We start from the raw sequence: 19,608 nt of genomic DNA on the forward strand, positions 1-19,608 counted from the left end.
ACCTCAGACTCCGACACTTCCAGGGGCTTCTCGTTGAGGCCCAAGCCCTCAGTCAGCACAGCTCCGTTGTACTTGTTGCAGATATCCTCATCAGAGTAGTGCAGCCCCCCAGGACTTGGGCGAGGAGGGGACCTGAGAAATGCAAAGGATGAGTATTTGGGATGTTGTAATTTCCCTGGAATTAACAAAGTCATGCTTAGAAGCCAGAATCACAGTTTGAGGCAGAGGCTTGGGCATTAAAGTCCTGCCTAGATTCTTCAGTTTCTCCCCTTTGCCTGTTTAACAGTGCTTGAAGCTAGAAAAAAAGCCATTCCAAAAGCACAGCACTCCCAGCTTTTTACCTGGTTCCATTCTTCTTTGAGAAGGTGCTCTTGATGTTCAAGTGTCGGCTGTTGAGCTCCAGAGCAGTGAAGCCTCCGTTATCCAGGGTGACAGACTCTTCCACGTTGGAGATGGTTTTACCTGGGGCCAGGAAATGAAAGGTTCAGCTGAAACAAAAGCACTTTTCCCCCAAATGGAACTGCAGGAGTGAGCTTGTCCTTCTTTCTGTTTTATGACATCATTAATTATTTGAAATTCTCTTTACCTTTCTTACTGGCAARTGAGAACAGAGTGAAGGAAAGGAATGTGGAGGGGCAGAGAAAGCCAAAAGAAGGGAAAGGAGTAATGGATGGATGGACGGATGGATTATATTCAGAGGCAAGTGTCTAAAATAGCACAGATAAATTGTGCTCCAAAAGTGCTTATTCTCCAGTTTTGACTATAAATAGATACCAGATAACTAATTCAGGTGGCCACTGAAGTTGTCCTATATCAGGTGCTGTGAATCCCCTTCCATACTGACTGGAGCAAAGCAAGAGAAAGTAAAAGTAAAAAAGGTAGAAAAAGAGGAAAAGGAGAGGGAAAACAAACAAAGTCAGGAAAAAAGCAAGATGAAGGGCAAGTGGATAGCAAAAGGGAAAAAGATCCCAGCTGTAATGAGGATCAGGAATGGACGTGAGAAATCACTAGACAGTGCAAGGCAGGAACAAGGATGGGACAGAAAGGAGGACAATCCAGCACAGTGTGTTATTTCATGTGATCAAATACAGCAGGAGCTCGTTCTCCCCCGTGCTCATCCTTTGTAATCCTTSAGGTGTGAGCTGAGCCCGTGTCCCTGCGAGAGGGGTTGGCTGCCATTCTGCAGCAGACAGGTGCTTTATCCTCAGCTTCCATTTCAGTGCTGCATTAAGGCTCTGCTAACACGGAAATCTGACAGCACGGGTCACACCTGCCTTTTCATGTCTGTCCCCCAAACACACAGTAAAACTAAGAAGATGAGAGATTTCCTATGAGCTGCGCATACAAATATGTAATAGTATTAACTTGGTAAAATGCCACGCTATTCACACCTCTTATATCTCATGGGACTGAAATCTGATTTTCTAACACTTGTTAGAAGTGAATTACAAAGAAAGAGAAGATCTTCACTTTGGGACTGAATTACTAAATAGTGCCTGGAAGACTTCATTACATTAATCCCTAAGAACGGGTAGTGCAAAGACCCRTCCACCTCCTCCTGCTCATTAATGTGCCTTTTCTGGCACCTCCTGGCATCAGAGCAATTTCTTGCTGCAGGTGGAGGAGGCTATCAGAGAAATACACATGTGAACAACCCTCCCAGGACTTTATCAGGTAGGGAGAAGAAAAGGTAAAAACAATATTCAGAGCTCAAGAAGGTTTTTTGAAAGGGGACTGTTTGATATTCCTAGTTACAGAGCAGATGTAGCTCCTGTTTCCTTTCAAGAAAGGAGACGGGTGAAAATCCTAAGTAAAGGAAAATTCAAAGCTTGGTGCTCATTATGTGTTAAAGTCTAACAGGTCCAGATAACCAAGACACCTCCTGTCTGCTTGGCCCCCAGCCCAGCTACTGCAGCTTGGCTGAGGGAAGGAATGAGATGYAGGGCACTCAGTATAAAGGAATTGTGATATAGTCCTCACACAGATTTAGGATATCTGCATTGGTACAGCCATGGAAAAGCAGAATCTTTCTCCTTCACATCTAGCAGGGAATTATGACAAAGCTAAGCAAAATCTCAGCTAATTCCTTATTTATTCCTTATTCATGCCAARTGTTTGACCCAGACTTCTTGGGTTTGCTACAGTCCCTGGCACTTCCAGATGCTGTCCCMTGGCTGGTCAGTGTCCAAACCCTGATCCAGCGTGGCTAAAAGCAAAAGCCATTTTTACCAAACCAGACAACAAAAAGATCCAAGTCTTCTGCCAAACAAAACAGCTCTAAAGACAGTCCCTGATGATGACATCAGGGGTTCAAAGGGAAGATAATTCTGATTCTGAAAGCTCTTGAGGGTTTGACACAGTACAGAGACGATGCCTTACCTCCGTTGCAGTTCTTGTACTTCTTGCTCTGGCCATGCAGGACCAATGCAAACACCACCAGGAGGATGAGGATGAGGCTTGAGAGAGCCATCACCAGCAGGAACCACCACTCCTCGTAGAAAGGGGCTTCTGTTTGTGCTGAAAGAGCAAAAAGCAAAGAACAGTTCCTCTTCATGCCTCTTTAAAATTTTCTATTGTTCCCCACAGTGAACAGTGACTCAATAATGGTGCTCAGGAGAGAGGGGTGCTCAGACTCTCGAGGGGCTCAGACTCTCGAGGGGCTTTGCTGACACTTCTAAGATGGAAGAGAGCAGGAGCATGACAGCTCCAACACAGAATCCCAGGATGGTTTGGGTTGGAAGGGACCTCAAAGCTCATCCAGTCCCACCCCCTGCCATGGGCAGGGACAATTTCCACTTTCCCACCTGGCCTTGGCCACTTTCAAGGATGGGGCAGCCACAGCTTCTCTGGGCAGCCTGCTCCATCTCTACAAGCAGCTTTCACATCCCTGCAGCAGCTGCAGAGCCCCTCAGCTAAGGAGAAGTGATGACCAAGAGAACAGAGGCAGGTTTTTCCCACAGCTCTGCACACCTACACTCCTAGAGCATGGCAGGCTTAACACTCCCTGGGCCAAGGGAACCACTAATACATGTGCCATGACCCATGATTATTCCACTTTTTTGGAGGCTTGCCTTGCCAAAATGCTGTTCAGTGGCTCTTTGAAAAATACAGYCAGTGCCAGGGAACAGAGTACACTTGGTTCAGTGTCTTTCAGTACCTCCATTAACTCCAACTTCCAACATTCACTGCTACTCTATATCACTGCTCCATCCGCTGAGCCAAGCCTGATGTGCAGCACATGGRTATCAATTCAATTGCCTGGATTTTGTGCAATCTCAGCTCATTTCACCCCATTTGACCTCAAGTGGAAACACAAAATGATACTAACTTCCCCTTTGCGGAGTTACCTTGCCACTCTCGGTTTAAAGCAATAAGTAYTGTTGTTTTCTTGCAGTGATATTCTCTTCGTCCTCCCCTGAGCTCCCTCAGCTTTGGGGAAAAATGCAGCTGCTGAGCAGGAGCCAGCAGTTTGTATCATTTCCGTGTAGTCCATAAGGTGGAACACCACCTGGCAGGAATGGGCGATGCCAGGAGACCAACTCAACCCCTCATTATCACCAAACCCTCTTTCCCTCTTTCCCTGACTGTCCTGAGCCTGGRTCTGAATAAAACTCTGTTGTAAGCCTGACGATATGAGCTCAAATTTGTTCCAGATCACTGAGTATTCTGCGGCAGGGAAAAGCAGCCACGCTCTTTCTTCACTAGGAGGCCAGTCCAGGCCAATAAAATCCTAAAGGCAAACTGCACAAGCCATGCTGGGTTGAGCAGATTCAGGGCAATTTATACCTCCCTGTGCCAGCTGAAGTGGCCAGCCTAAAATGCTTTACACTTTTATGACTGTGAATCTCAATGGAAGCCTCTTACTTTCATGCAGCAATTTGCGAGGAACACTGAAGCATCAAAAGGAGGTGAATTAAATAGTTCTGTTCAAGTGGAGAACTTACAAACAAGCAGTTTATTTATAGAAAGCATCACAAGGAGATGCACGCCCTGCTTCACAGGAATAATGTCTTCCAGCAAAGGAAAGACTGACATGATTGCCGGTCCTTCACACTGTGAAACCACAGACAGGAAAAACACTGACTCCTGGYGTTTGAAGTGGGCTGTCCATGCCCTTGTCCTGAGGAAGAAAAGCAAGTGTAGCACTCTCACTGAAACCCCTGGAAGCTCTGGCAGGGKAAGTGGTTAATTGTGTCAGGACAAGCRCAGGAGCCGCGATGGCGAGAGCAGYGTTGGCTGCTCCTGCCCCTGGGTAGCTGCTGAAACGTGTTCGTGCCTTTCACTGGAGCAGCAARGAGATAAAAGCCACTCCAGATGCTGGAGCACTGCCAGGTTCTCAGGACTCTCCACAATTTTRAATCACAAAGCTGCTTTATCGGGTTCTTTTATTCCCCTTGTCTTTGGTGACACAGCAAGGATGAAACCTACGGCTCAAAAGCARCCTGGAGTCGAGTGGGGGGAACAGAGACCCAGCCAAGCCTTCCCAAGGGCAAGGTCTCACCTCACCACAGGMCAAGGGACTCCAGCTGCCCAGCCCTGGCAAGCTGAGGGGAATTTGCTTCTCAAGGTATTCAAGTCCCTTCAGAAAACCAGAGGGGTTGGGCTGGTCACAGGGATTTGGGAAGCATTTTAGGGAATAAGCACAAAAGAGCAGGGAGAGTGGGAAGAGCCCCAGAGCATCACCAAAGAGCTGTTCTGGTGCAGGGGGACTGGACTGGGACTGCCAGCACAGGGGATTATCAGGAATTATGGGAAACTATACTTCTGTATTTGTGAGAGCTAAATACAAAATAACACAGAAAATGTTTATCATAGTCCTGAGGAGAAAAAGAAGGGAGCAGAGCAAACWAAACAACAGACTAGGAATGGAGAAAAAGCAAACAAGTTGTAGACTCTGYAAATTAGTCTTAGGACAAGAGATCTGGCACATGAACACTCTGAGTAGGTTCTTTGTCAAGCTTAAAAATGGCACACACAAGTTTTTGCTCCTGAGAATCGAGCATACTGTAATTACAAACCTTAACTAACCACCATATTACTCCAGTTTTGTYCCAAAACAAGCTGCCCTTGATTACTTGTTGAAACTAGAGAATCTGGCTTGTTTCTTTTTCCCCTCTTCACCCTCAGCCTCAGGAAATTCCATTGGAAAAGACATTTTTTAAAAAATCCATGATTACCTGATACTGCCACAGAAGGAACACTTGGCTCTCCATAGCCAAACTCGTTGACAGCCACCACCCGAAATTCGTAGGTGACGCCTTGTCTGAGTTTGTCCAGGCCCACAGTGTAGGAGGTGGCACTGCGAGGGATGTCCTTCACAAACATATCCCAGAGTCCTTCATCTAGGAAACAGCAAGGAGAGAAATGGCATTAACTGTGTGGCCTGGCACTGTCACCTGCTCAGGGAGAGAGATTGTCATCAATTGTGTGCTGCAGCCACAGGMAGGGATGTGCTCACCTGCAGGCTGCCCTGTGACACACGCAAATGTCAGAATGCCTGCAAGCCCCATCTGTGATTGCRTTTATTCAGGATGGAATCTCATCAGAGCTCACACGGAAGAGGTCTCTAAAATCAGCAGCAGCACTCACAGTGACCTGAGCTGGCTGCCACTCCCTCCTGGCTGGGTAAGGTCACCCATCAGCACATCTGTCATTTCATGGATCAGATAAACTCAAAGCAACRTTAATGAGTCCTAACCACAAAGGTTTTCCCTGCTTTTTACATTGCAAAACTGGCTTTGCTGTTGAGGTGCTCAGGGTAGGCTTGGACTGATCCAAGTCCTGGGAGGCCCTGTGGCCCTGTGTGACCTGGTGCCAGGGGACTGGTGTCACTGCAGGGCTGTTTGCTCCATGACTGCAGCAGTGCTGTGTCCTYTGCATGGCACAGAGCTGGTGCTGCACTCTGTGCTCTGCAGTTTTAAACAGAAGTGTTGTTTATTATTATGAAGGTGTTGAAGTTGTTAGAAGCACAATGCYATGCTGCTGGGAGCGTTTCAGTAGGGTAATCTTGGCTCTCAGCATCCACAATGACATTAATCCTGATGCACATCCTGCCCAGACACCATTCCCATCCCTGATCCATACCTGYAACCTCCCATTCATTTGACTGCAATGGAATGAACGTTCAACGAGATGGATGCTGGTACCAGGAGGAACAAAACCACTCTTGGCTAGTTAAAAATACCACTCAAAAAATTTCGAGGGCAGGAATCAGACATTAATCTGACCGATTTGCTTTCCAGCACTTTGTACGTGTGGGGCCAAACCCTCAGCTCGCCTACCCAGCGCAGCTCTCACAGACCTGACCTCACAAGCATCCCATCGGGCTTTTACTTGTAGCTATCAAAGCTGTTCCAACAATATCTATTTTTCTCTGCATGTCCCCCAGCCATGGGAACAGGATGATAACCTCTCCACAGACACGACTTCAGCACGGGAGCTGCCTGCTTTGAAAGACAGTCCTGTGCWCTGCGAGACTCAGCAGCAGCAGGGCTTCTGTAGCTCGAGGTGTTATCAAGGTAACAATAAAGCAGGAGCCAGCAGAGTTACCCTCAGTGACTCGTTCTGCTGCTGCAGTGTGAGGCAGGAATCTGCTCTCATTTGCTTTGCCTTTACCTGAGTGTAAACTAATTGGAGTCGCCGCAGAGCTTCCAGAACTGCGCTGGTGAAACAGAGCGAAACCTGGCCCTCAGCCCGCCCCTGTGCAMCGGGGAACAGCAGCAGAGATGGATTGATTAACACTGCAGGTGCATTTCCATGTGAATGTTCTAACTTTGGCATCAGGAAATATTGGCTGGGTGATTTGCAGCGTGCTGCACGTCCGGTGACACGCACAATGAGTAACAGCCCCCAAACTACAGYTTTTCTGGTCAGGAGGATTGGCAGTCTCAGCGGATGCAAAAAGCAGGCTGGGATGTTATTGTTCCAGCTGCATTTGAGAAACACCAAAGAACAATAAAAACAGGTAATTTTCCTGCCACGCTTAAAATTCAGAGCGATACATTATTCACCAGCATGATCAGACTATAATGAAGTTATCATAATGTACCATTGTTATGTATTAGCTGGGTATTACAATGGCTATAAAACAAGAGATAAAATATTGACTTCCCTTTTACAGGGCAATAGAAGCCGAGATTATTTCTACCACATAAAGTTACAATGTAATAAAAAGGGAGTTTGGGATTTAGTTTCTCTGAAGAGGGTAGAGTGAGGGATGCATTTTCAAAGTTGGATTGTTGCAGCCACCGATACTCAGAAGATGCATCTCAYGACTATAAAATATTGCCATATTTGCTAGAATTGCCTAAGCTTTCATAAACACATTTGTAAACAGCAATAAGAGAATTTGAGCCCATTGTGAATTGTCTGAAAAGCAATTTGTTTGCATTGAAAGCCACGTAAATAGGGGAAGAAAAAGCAACAATAAAAGTGAATGTTCAGCACTCATTACAACAAACACAACTGTTCAGACACACACTTCCTCAGTCGTTTTCTCAAACCTATCAGGGTGCACAGTGCAGAAAACCCAACAGAGCAAGAAGTGTAAATTTAACTGCTTTGTGAAGCTTGCAGTAAGGTGGGAGAACCACCCTTGGGAGGTCAGCATTGCATTTCCTCTTCTCTGTCCCCTTGGCTATGGTGGCGATGGTGTGGGGCAGCAGAGGATGCTGGTGGATGTTTCTTCAGAGGTATTTCTGTCTCACAGGGACTCAAAGATGCTCTGGCTGGTGGCCATGTAGTCACTGGCCCATCTCCCTTTCATTCACTTTGTCAAAACTTTTGTTTTTTTCCCTGGGGTAGGACTGTCAGTGCTACCTGGGGTAGGACTGTCAGTGCTGAGTTAATATTGGACTCTATGATCCTGGAGGTCTTTGCCAACCTAAAGGATCCTAAAATGGGGCCCAGTTTGTCATCCATGGGGTCCCAAGGAGGTGCTGATGCAGCCACAGTGGTCAGAATTCTGCACAATGACAGCTGTGCAGAGGGATGTCCTACATTTTCCCCACTGCTCACCCCTATGCACAGGATAGCCTGTGGCTTCCCAAGCCCTGGCCAATAAGATTTTTAATTCCAGAGCCTCAATTAATTTATCTTATATCCATCTGGAACATCCAGACCCACCTTTGTAGACAAYGATCACAATCAAGTATATCTGAACTAAAAAAATCACTTTATTCCAGTGGTGAACTTTTGAGATTAAATATTGAACACACACTTAGGAATTCCTTCACTGCATCTCTCCCCTCATCCTCAAAACTAGGTGTGTTCTAAATGTTAGGAGTTCAGCTGAAAGAGAATTCATTAGAAGGTCACCTGTGATAGCAAAGACTGGCCTTTAAGTTCAGTAGAAAATCGTTAGTGCACCATACGCAGCATTTTCCACTCAGTTTAGGGAGGAAAGATGCACGTTCCATGGCTGGAACATCAACTCCTAGAAACCACTGGGAAGAGCAAAGTTTGCAGCACCAAAAGGTGCAGAGGGACACCCCAAGAGAGGCTACCCTCAATTTTTTCTTCAGTAACATCCATCCCCATCTTCACTCCCCACTGCCCTTCACCAGGCACTCGGCCTCTTMAATGTGTGATGGAAAAGTGAGCGCTCCTCAAAGCAGAGACATTTTCCTTTGCCCCTTGTTTCTGTCAAAKTTTCCCCAGCCCTGCTGGGAGATTTGCTCTTCACCTCCCAGCCTYGATGCCTCTGTCCCATCTGAGCTTGGGGTTCAGGCACAGGGAGGGGATGTGAGTGATGGGGAAGGTGAAGCCACCTCTGCCCTAATGCCATGTCCAGCCCATGTTGGAGAGGAGCTGCTCTCCTGGGTCACGGCCCATTAATCAGGGTCTCCACGCTAAATAAAGCTGTCACTCAGAGAGGGAGGCTCCCAGCTCTGCTCATTCCCACCACTGACAACCCAGGACACGGAGAGCTGTCAGTTATTTGGGTTTTAAACACCCTCCCGGAGCAGGAGAGCCGGGCCATAAAGCTCCCTCCTAATTACACATTAGAGGGTTTATGAGCGGAGAAGCTGCTCAGAGTTAAGGCCAGGCTGAACGCCACCGGTGTTCCTCCTACAGAGGACACAATTAAAACGTGGCTGTGTTTGTCACAGGCAAAGGGCTGCATTATCATGCAAAGCAGTGGAAGGACAAGAATGGGAAGTGAAGGCTGACAAACTGTCAGCCCCGGTGTGTCGCTCGCCAGCAGAAGCGAAAAAGGCCCCATGGCAGATGCCGGGGATGCAGCTGCACCCTTCACTTTGAATTTACTGACTTCTGCTGGTTCGTGTCCATGTCTGACACTGCGCTCCCTCATTTGGTTAAAAATAAACAGAAAAGGAAGAAAACAGAAAAACACTACTCAAGACACCAGAAAGGAAACTGAAGTGAGAGCTGCCCTCGGGGCGTGGGAAGCAAAAYCCTGCATTTATGAGGCAGACAATTCCCGCTCCAAGTCGACGGGTTCTTTCCCAAAATGTSTGTTGCCTTCATGGAACTCATCATCTGGAAAGCTGGAGAGGGACARTTACAAGGGCATGGAGTGACAGGACAAAGGGGGATGGCTTCAAACTGCCAGAGGGCAGGAATGCATGGGATTTTGGGAAGAAATTCTTCTCTGTGAGGGTGGGGAGCCCTGGCACAGGTGCCCAGAGAAGCTGTGGCTGCCCCATCCCTGGGAGTGCCCAAGGCCAGGGTGGACAGGGCTTGGAGCACCCTGGGATAGGGGAAGGAGTCCCTGGTGACACAAACACCTCCTCTGCTGAGCGGGGTGATGGGGAAGGCAGAGCTGTGTGACTGCTGGGAATCTACAGGCCACGTGCCCACCATAAAGCACAGCAAGAGCAACCTTTGGATGTGACCTGGAGCTGGGAAAACAGGGGTGAAGCCAGCTTCTCCATTCCTCCCAGCAGCATTGGAACCTTCACACTGCTGTGCCATTTGTCTTTTGCTCTGTGTGTAAAAGCTGAGGGCACGATCTATTCCCCATCCCTCAGCCAGCCCAGCTGATGTCTGGGGAGCACTTAGAGTGGCACAGACAGAGCCTGCTTAATTGCATTTCTTGTAATGCACAAGGAGCTAAACTGGAATCCATTTCTCTAAGGACAGACAAGCTGAAGGAAAAGAAAAACTCTTCTGTTGCTGTAATGTCTTCCCCTAGCACAGATCACTCTGGAAAAAAATATTGGTTCGCCTGCTTCATCCCTGTGTGTGAGTGTACTCAAAATGCAGAGGAGGTAGTGAGCCTGGTCACCTCCCATAAACCCAGCAGAGAAACAGGGAAATCAAATGAGCAGTCTCAGCTGCCTGCTGCCACCATTGCTAAACCCAGCAGGGCAGCGGAGCCCTGGGAGACACAGCAGGGCTCCGAAAAATTCAAAGGGAAGTGACAAAAGGGAGTAGGGTTTGCCATTTCTGACAGAAAGCCATCCTCCTACTCTGATGGAAGAGTCTTGGCAGGAGCTACAGCAGGGAAAATGAGATGATACAGCATTTAACGTTTGGGGTAATGAGGCCTATAATAGATGACACTTGAGATGTGAAACACTAAGGTAGTGGTATTGCATTTAAATATTGGCAACGAGCTAAAGCTTTTCATCTGTCTGCTCAACACCCCTTTTTTGACCTCAGAAGGATAAATATCTTTTCCTTTCTTGATTTTATGTGAAGAGCACAAGTGAATTGCTCTGGTTGGAACAACAACTCCTTAAAAACAAAGGTTGCTCCAACCCACACTCTACTACCTGTATAAATCAACAKGCAAAAGCAAATTCTCAGAATGATATTAAAACAGGAGCTGCTCTGAATGACCAGCCCTGACAGCAGGAATTAGTTCCCTGCTTTTGTTAAGCTCGTAATTCAGATTTCAGACTCTTCTGTGCAGGGATGAGGAAGAAAAGCAGCACAGAGAGGAAGCCGATGCTTGGGTGGAATAAGCAAATCTTCCAATTAGTCTGTCTCCTCTCCTGGATCACATTTCACGCTTCCTACAGCAGCAGCCGGGATGAAGGATGAGAATCCAGCATACAAAATGCCTAGTTCATTTGCTACAGCAGCATGAATAGGATTAAAATAATCTGAAGAGGAATGAAATGCCTCGACAGTCAGGTTGCAAGAGCAGGAGAATAAGACYTCTTGTGTGCGTCTCCAGGATCAGTGGAGTGGGGCCAGCAGGAGTGACCCAGGGTTAATGCAGCTCAGACCTGCCTTGGAGGGACTGTTTCCTTCCTACTCAAAAGGAGTAGGGCCCCAAATCCTACATCCTTAGCCATGAGCTGGGAGATGTTTGTCCACATCCAATGGGGAGTCGAGTGGATGGGTTTGCAACGTCACCATTTGCACAAAATGGATTTCTGAGCTTGCAGACAATCTGTAGGTTTCCCCCTAAAATACTCTGWCTCACAAAAAACCTGACTGGGGGAAATGTAAACTGGTAAGTGATTTTAAATGAATAGGTTTGGTTTAACTTGCTACCTAACAATGCTGTTCAAATAAGAAAGTATTTTCTGYCTCTGAAGGAATAAGGACAGAACTCAAAAAGCTGATGTAAGTGAAATAGAAGCACAGCACTGTCATGCCTCYAATTAAAAGCAAACTTGATCACTCTGGGAAACCCCCGTGCTTTGACATATTTCCCTTGCTTTTATTTTGAAAACAATTGTCAAGTTAAATGACAGGAATAAGAAAGGAATTYTAGGATCAGAGCAGAGCCTCACCACCTCTATCAGATGCAGGTGTGGAAATCTGCATCTTCAGTGATGACCTCAATAATTTCGTTACTGGTCTGGTTAAATGTAATTAAAATCATTGGTTTTAAATGCAASCTTACATTCAAGACACAAACAAGCAACAGGATCCTCTATATAATCAAACACATAAGCATTCATTTAATCAMTATATAATCAAGCACTGTGCAAGCACCTAGAAGTGAAAAAGAAAGAACCAGCAGCCAAGATGGTTATGTCAAGTATAAATCATGTCTAATTTCCGTCTGTGACAGAGCAGCAGACCTTGTCAATGGAGGAGAAAGAGCAGACATCATCTATCCTGACTTCAGCAAAGCTTTTGACTTGGTGACATTCAAACACAGCCCTCGTGGAACAAGGAGCTGTGGATGTATCACCAGCTGGAAAACTGTACCCAGAGAGTGTTATCAACATTCCCTGCCAGAGTGCAGGGGAGTTATCAAGTGAGATTACACAGAGGCCTGGCAGCGTTCACTGGCTTTCCTCAGTGACTCAGTTCCCAGGAAATGTGTGCTTTTTGAATTCCTAAGGGGTACCAAGCTGTGTTCAGGCTGGAGCACACACACTGACTTTTAAAATAATCTTGTCCAAGTGGGGAAACATTCCAGAAAAAAAAGCGGAGAACTGTTTTACAAAACGCAACCCAGAAGCAAAGGAGTTCTGGGAAAGCACCAAGAAAAACTGTGGTGATGGGGGATTCCTTCCCCCACCTCAATGCCCTCCCTGCAGAACAAATGGAGGAAGAAATGTGTATGTGCTGCTGAAGCCCTGGCCCTATTATTAACATTAAAACAGTAATTAGCTGCTGTGCTCTGCTGCAGAAGGAGACAGATTTCTATCTGTGGTCCTCAAAATACAGCTTGCAAATACTTATTAGTCCTTGCGCATGAAAGATGCTGTAAGCATTTAAATGAGTTTTAATTATTAACTATATTAGTTCATCTGTTGGATGATTTTCCAGTGATGTAGCACAGTGAAAGCCAGAGCAGTCGGGGTAATTTTCTGTGACTACTCCTAAAGAGGAGAAAATATGCTAAAGCACATAATAAACCAGTAACAGCTTAATACTGGCTGGAAACACGTTCTCTCACAAAATCCCATTACCTTACTGGGATGACAAACAACCTCCCMACTGGAGCGTGGACTGAAGGAAAGGAACTGATGACATCGAGCTCCTTGTGTTTCCCAGGGCTTACCTGAGGGTCGTGCCTCTATAATGTAGCCAGTTGTGGGTTTTTCTCCTGAATCTCCCTCTGTCCATTGTAGTGTCAGCCCCGAAGCAGATTTTGTCACCAGAATTTCCTGAGGGGAGCCRGGAGACCCTGAAGGGTAAAAAGAGAGTAGCAAATGAAGGTGGCATTAAACTGCAGCATGAATTGCTTCTACTGAGAGAGGGGAAAAAATTCTCTTGCAGTGTTGGTCAACAAATATACCACATAAACCAGCTCTTTGGGCTACTGCCCTGATTTCTGCTCTAGCTCCAGTACCAGCAGTTACATATCAGTGGGGTTTACAGGTCATAGGACCTGAGCTGGAAGGGACCCACTGGGGTCATCAAAGTTCAACTCCTGGCCCTACTCAGGACAGCCTCAAGAATAAGATACTGGTATAAGAAGGCAAGACGAAAAAGCAGTCTTATTTTACCCACTGCCACTGTTTCTGATTTCAGAGGTGAAACCAGCCCATGTGTTTCATGGAGAGAATCATAAGGACAGCACTGCCTGCTGGCTTGGGAAGATGCCATGGCCACGGTAGAGAGGACTCCTGATCTACACTTGGCTGTGGTGTGGTTTGAGATTTAAACTGTTGAAATGGGAAAAAGCCCACAATCAGAACTGATCACTGTGCTGATGCTCTGTGACTTAGCTGACAAGCTGGTATCACTGGAGGGCATTTACCTTGGTAGATTATCTGTTTATCAAAACCACTGATCAAATAAGAGAACCAGCTCTGGGTACAGGCACCGAACCACGCGGGGAACGCTGCCCCGCAGCTGCTCTTGACACAGCAGGAAATCCACAGATCTCTCCCTCTGCATAAGCCAGCGTGTCAGGAGAGAACAATTGTAAATTCTTTCTGGTTTTGCATCCAGGAATCTGTGCTCCAGCTCTGACTCGCACCGCAGAGCAGCACAGTCAGAATTATGCACTGCGCTGTCATCTGCAGCTCTGAAATCCCTGGCTGGCCTGTTTGCATTATGATTTATTTACAGGGTTTTGTTTATTCACATCAGATTCTAGATTTCAAGGAAAAAAGGAACCACTATTTATTTTTCATGGGCAGTTGTGAAATGTACTGAATCAYGTCCTGTGACTCAGCTTCTCCTTGGTTTGGAAATCCACGTGAAGCCCTGAGTGCATCACTCCCTGCTGGTGCCCTATGCTTGTAGAACTGATTTGTGAGTCGCTTTTATAGTTCCCCTCACCTTCTGCTGGCCCAGCTGTGATGTTGGCTTGCAGTTCGGGTCCATAGGCRATGGTTCGGGCTTGCACTCGGAATAAATAGGTCATACCCTTGGTGAGATCCCGGACCTTCAGCCAGCGCTGCCAGTTCCCTTTAATATCCACAGTCACCACCTTGCTCACCCCTACAACAGCCACACAGGTAAAAAAAAAAAAAGAGAAAGGATTGCAATGCAAAAACAGAAATCAAGTGGAGCTTATTACATCTAGATGGTAAGTAAAATTATCTAACAGTTTGCAAAGAAAGTATTTCTTACAATTAGCGGGAGTTTAAGTAGTGATAATAGGCAATTTTCAGCACTGATAAGTATAATTAGAGTTTAAGCTTGATAAGTGGGTACTGACAAGGAAAAAACCTTACAACACAACTGGGAAATTAYCAAGAGACTCCATGTAACTTCACTAATTATTCTGGGAAGAAAGGAGGAGGTAAACGAAGAGGAGTGCACATTCCAGATTGCTTCCTAAGCAAGCATTTCTCCACTGCTGCTTCTCCAAATAACCTGCACCATTGTCTGGGGGAGGAACAAGGGCCAGCTTTGTTCCATTCACCTCATCCTGCCATGTCCACCACCCTCATGGATGCAGAATGAAGGATGTGCAGCTCACTGGGACCTTGGGGCTACAAATGCCACGGCAACAGGGGATGCAATCAAAGCACCRTGAGCTTTAATAAGGCTGAACTCGTGACTTGTGTTTCACTCTTCTCACTCTCCCAGAATTTTCCCTACAGGGATGTGTTAAATCCAGAGTTGTTTCCTTCATCAAGGTTCACAGCTAATTTCACCTGTAGGTTCTCAATGCTTCATAATAGACTGAGGGGCAATGAATGGTTTAAAAACAAAAAATCTGGTTCTTCACTGAAATTTTTGAAATGTAAGTCAATGGGAAGAATTCGATTTACAAAATACTTTACAGAATAAAGAGTTCAAATTTAAAGAATTTTTCTGGGATTTTGCTGGTTCTGTAAAGGTACATGACACATTTCAAACCAAGAAGATAGGGAGCAGGAGAAGGTTCTTCCCACTAGAAATGGTTGCTTGCTAGTTTATCTTTCCAAAAAATGCAGAAGGAAGATGTTTTCAATCCAGATGCTTATTTTATGCAAATCAAGATGATACTTTCAGTTTTAATCACTTAAATAAAGAGTAATGTCCAAGCAATTTCTGTTCAAACTTTTCTCTCAGACACAATTTATAACTCAGGGAATCTTTCCTTGGCTAACAAGAAAGCAATAAAAGTGCTCCCTCCTTCCACAGGTGAACTATTTCATTTCTCTGAGACAAATCAGGAGGCATTTGTCATTTTCAAGTTATGTTCCAAAAAGAAAAAGGAAAAAAAAAAAAAAGAACTGTTCAAAAAGGCTCCGGGGCAATTTTGTTGTCTATTATTGTGTAAAACATAACAGTGTAAAGCTTAAACAATAAAAGGTCAAGCAGGGATAAAACTGTGCTAAAGAATAGATCGCTGCTGGAGAGCTTGGAAAATGGGCAGGTAAGTGATGGCTKGGGAGTGGGAAGGCAGAAGGTGTCACCATGGGAGGATGCTCAGCCAAAAATCCAAGGATGGGTAGAAAGTCAAAATATGAAGAAGAAAAAAGCTCCAAAGGAGGGTCCAGCCAKTCCAGGTTGTTGCACTGCARTGCTCAGGTGGAGGAATGTGGGGTYGGACYYSATGAWCCATGTGGATCCCTCCCAACTTAAAATATTCTGTGAATCTGTGAAAATGATGCCATCAAGCAAGGGATTCTCATCCATGGCAGGAGAATAAATATGTCTGCTGAAAGAAAAATGTTGGCACAGGAGCAAATGATGGGTGAAGACTRGAAAATAAATTTAGGCAAAAATTTTGCATCTGACGAAGAGCCCCTCCATAATCTTCCTGCTCACATCAGAAATCTTCCAGAGGGGAAGGAGAGACAAGCTGGAGTCAGGGGCAGCACAGGAAGAGGTGGGGAAGAGTGAAAAAGACAACAAAGATTCTGAAGGATATTAAGTCAAATGCATGCAGACAAAACATGACCTGACACTTCCATATTTTCAGGGGAAAAAAATGTTTTCTTAAACGCTGTGTAGGAACGAAGAAAAGGGTGGAAATGCTGGACCAGCTCGAATCTCCTGCATACCCTGTGCACATTCCTTGGTCAGAATTAGGAATGCTTCCTGTATTAGTTCTTTGTGCTCAGACCTGCCAGCCATAAAGGCTGACAGTGCTTTTATYCTGGTGTTTTCAATCCTGAGTTTAACTTTCTCGGTGCATGAGACATGGCTATTCAGACAATATAGATCATTATTCCTTACAGAAGAAGCAAATACAAGTGATTGATATCCTTATTTCTTTGGAAAAGAGTTTAAAATGGATTGGCAATGGATGAAATTACTCTCCCTGCTGTCACGCTGCCAAAGCTGGACATCCTATTGAACTATTGGCAATCTACCAGGAATAAAAAAATATTAATAAAGGCCATCCACAAACTATGTCATCTTTTCTAATTCACCTYTGGAATGAATTTACTTTTGTTTTCACAGAAACTGCCAAATCCTTCTGTGTTGCTGTTCTGGCAAATTCATGAAACGTTTGTGGCCAGCACAATGTTGTGGTCTGACTGCAGTCGAGTGCAGGGTTAAAAAAGCTGCCTGAAAACTCCGTGTGAGGAGTGTGGGGGGATTATCCTCCCCTGTCACAGCAGAGGTGCTACCACTGATGACCAGCACTTCTGATGCCTGGACGAGCTCTGAGATAACAGAAGTGACACATGATGTGATAAGCAACAYGACTATTCTGGGATGGAGCCTGCTCAGCAGTTTCAAAGGCGACGCGTGCAGACAATCAGGCACTCYCAGGCTGAGATTCCTCTTTGCCCGGACCAGGTAATGACGGCTGTAAAACGACTTTTCCAATCACACAGGCTATAGTTTGYGCAAGAAAATGAGAGAAGACAAGACAAAAGCTATATTCCACAATATTATGGCTTGCTGAAGCGTTTTGGCAAAAGCGGAATTGTTTTACTTACCCTTTGCCACCTGGCTTCTCTCRGAAAACGGCAGAGAGCAAGTAGGAAATTGGGCAGAGATGAAAGGTCCTACAGCACTATTGTGTCATTTCCCCATGAATATGTATGATCAGAGGTCTTTCTTACCCTGGACAGGAGCCAGAGGCTCGTAGACGACTCGATAACCCTGCAGGACTCCATTTGCTGCTGTCGGCTCGCCCCAAGACACGTTGAGGGTCGTGCAAGTGATTTCAGAGAAGGCCAGGAAGCTGGGAGCRCTGGGTGCTGAAAGGATTGCACACAGATTGGATTGCAGCAGCAGCAATCTGATATACATATATATTATAAAACATTGCTTTATTTGCCCAGGCAAATAAAGGCAACAAGCTGAGAATGGAATTTGTTAGTTCTATCCAAATGTCCTGTAATCAGTCACAAACTGTCCTAAAAATACAGCCRGGTAGCTGCAAAACTGAACCTCCAGAGCAAGCAAGGAGGCAGGGCATGGAAGGGAAGGGCCCTCAGAAGGGTGTTAGGGGAGCCAACTCCCCCTCACAGCCACCACCAAAGGCACTGCCCTCATCCTGTGCCAGAGGGCTCCCACCATGGCACGTCCAGCACAGGGACTGCTCAGCCCTCCATGCTGATAGGGAAGAATTCCAAAAAGCATGTTAATTGTCTCACAGGACTGTCAGGGCAACTTCCAGGCACTGGAGATGAGATGCTTCTGATTTCCAGGTGTGGTAGCAGAAACCAAAACAGACCCACAGAATATTTCCTTCTGGACCAGCTTAGTTTAGGGACGGCTCCTTCTGCCACTCTGCTCTCATTCCAGCTGTGTCACTCCCTTTCCACACACTCCACTTATTTGATGCTTTTTTCCGCCTTCCAAGACCTCTACAATGTAAATCCAAACAGCAGTGCTCTCCTGCCTGTCCCCATTTGCCCTACCCAGGGGAGCAGGCTGAGGTCCCTTACCCGCCTGRTGTGTCCTGCCCTGGGCAGGGCTGCTCCTGGGGCCATCCCCAGCGGCGTTGAAGGCGGAGATGCACACCAGGTACCGCGTGTGGCTYGTCAGGTTCTTGAGCCGCACCGTTGTCTCCGGCAGGAACAGCACCTTCACCTTCTCCGTGTCRTTCAGGGTGTCGCTCTCCCAGTAATAAATCTGTTGGGACAGACAGAAAYAATCTCAGGATTACTAATGATGGATAAGCCCTCTACGATCAGAGTCCAACCATCAGCCCAGTGCCACTGCCATGTTCACCACTCAACCATGTCCCCAAATGCCACATCCACGAGCCTTTGGAGCACTTCASRGCTTRRTCATTCCRYCACTTCCCTGGGCAGCTGTTCCCAYGGCTGACCACGCTTTCAGTGCAGAAAGTTTTTCTAACATCTAATCWAAACCTGCCCKGGCACTATTTGAGGGCATTTCCTCTCATCCTGTCACATGTTTTGGTATATCCTACACCTAGAAAATATCTGACCACTGCAGCTACAAAACAACCAGAAAAACAGTGCAGTCTTGGTGTGGACTCCTCAGGTTTTTCAGCACATGCCAAATCTTCTCCTTTGGCAAACTCCCCCGAGTCCAATGACCATGCTGCAGAGTACATCACTCAAAAATAGAGCACAGGCTGAAGAATGTGGCCTGATGACAGCAGGTAGGAGCTGCCAGAGTTCAGCGAGGAGAGGTCAGTGTGAGCTGCCTGTCAGCACTGGCATCCTGGCACACCCTGATGGTCCATAACTCCCCTCTGCACACACACAGCTGTTCACAGCACTGCCAGGCAAATGCCCTCCTGAAGAGGGTAATAAAGATTTCCCCCCTTCCTCCATTACATAATTTTTACCCTGATGCCATAAAATCAGGCTTCGGAGAAGTTGTTTCCAAGAGGAAAAGTGGTGCCAGCCCTACTTATTGGACAGGCCTGGCAGTGAGAGCATTACAACGGGCCAAAGCAAGCCAGAGAGCTGAGAGAACAAGCCAAGGCAAGACTCCACCTTGGCTCTCCAAGCCAAGCTGCTGAAGCCATCGATATATGTACAAAAGGGAAAGGACAGGGATTGATATATAAGGATGYTTGTTCCTGCCAAGAAGGGATGCCAGATTATTCACATTGGCTTGGCTTTCCTTCACTTATGGATCTAAATTCATGGAGAGAGGCAGAGCCAGGCACTGAACACAAGCCAAGCTCCAGTGTTTGTAGACTTGCCCATTCCCACTCTCCGAGGGTCCATTCTCGTGCTGGAGATGCAGAGCAGCGTGCCTCTGCAACGTGCTCATCTCCTGCAAACCAAATGCAATTAATACTCTCATTTAATTTTGTTAAAGTTAAGGGAATGAAGCAACGCTTCCAAAATCTGACCTGGCTCAGGCTTCTAGCTGGGAGAAAGTTCTGCTCTTCCTAAA

General features: G+C 46.3%; 1 protein-coding gene across 1 annotated transcript in view; it reads right to left on the reverse strand.

Annotated features, from left to right (window-relative positions):
• Window positions 1-19,608, reverse strand: part of SDK1 (sidekick cell adhesion molecule 1) — a 375,512-nt gene that overhangs the window by 13,129 nt on the left and 342,775 nt on the right. Inside the window, exons 37-44 of the mRNA XM_057369831.1 lie at window positions 18,174-18,360; window positions 17,343-17,480; window positions 14,167-14,328; window positions 12,938-13,063; window positions 5,178-5,342; window positions 2,380-2,517; window positions 342-462; window positions 3-132 (exon numbers count right to left, since the gene is read on the reverse strand). Coding sequence (XP_057225814.1) covers window positions 3-132; window positions 342-462; window positions 2,380-2,517; window positions 5,178-5,342; window positions 12,938-13,063; window positions 14,167-14,328; window positions 17,343-17,480; window positions 18,174-18,360 — 1,167 coding nt within the window. The remainder of the gene's footprint in view (window positions 1-2; window positions 133-341; window positions 463-2,379; window positions 2,518-5,177; window positions 5,343-12,937; window positions 13,064-14,166; window positions 14,329-17,342; window positions 17,481-18,173; window positions 18,361-19,608) is intronic.

Source organism: Malurus melanocephalus, unplaced genomic scaffold, assembly GCF_030028575.1.
Source record: "Malurus melanocephalus ecotype Western Australia unplaced genomic scaffold, MMel_1.1 scaffold_115, whole genome shotgun sequence".
NCBI lineage: Eukaryota > Metazoa > Chordata > Aves > Passeriformes > Maluridae > Malurus > Malurus melanocephalus.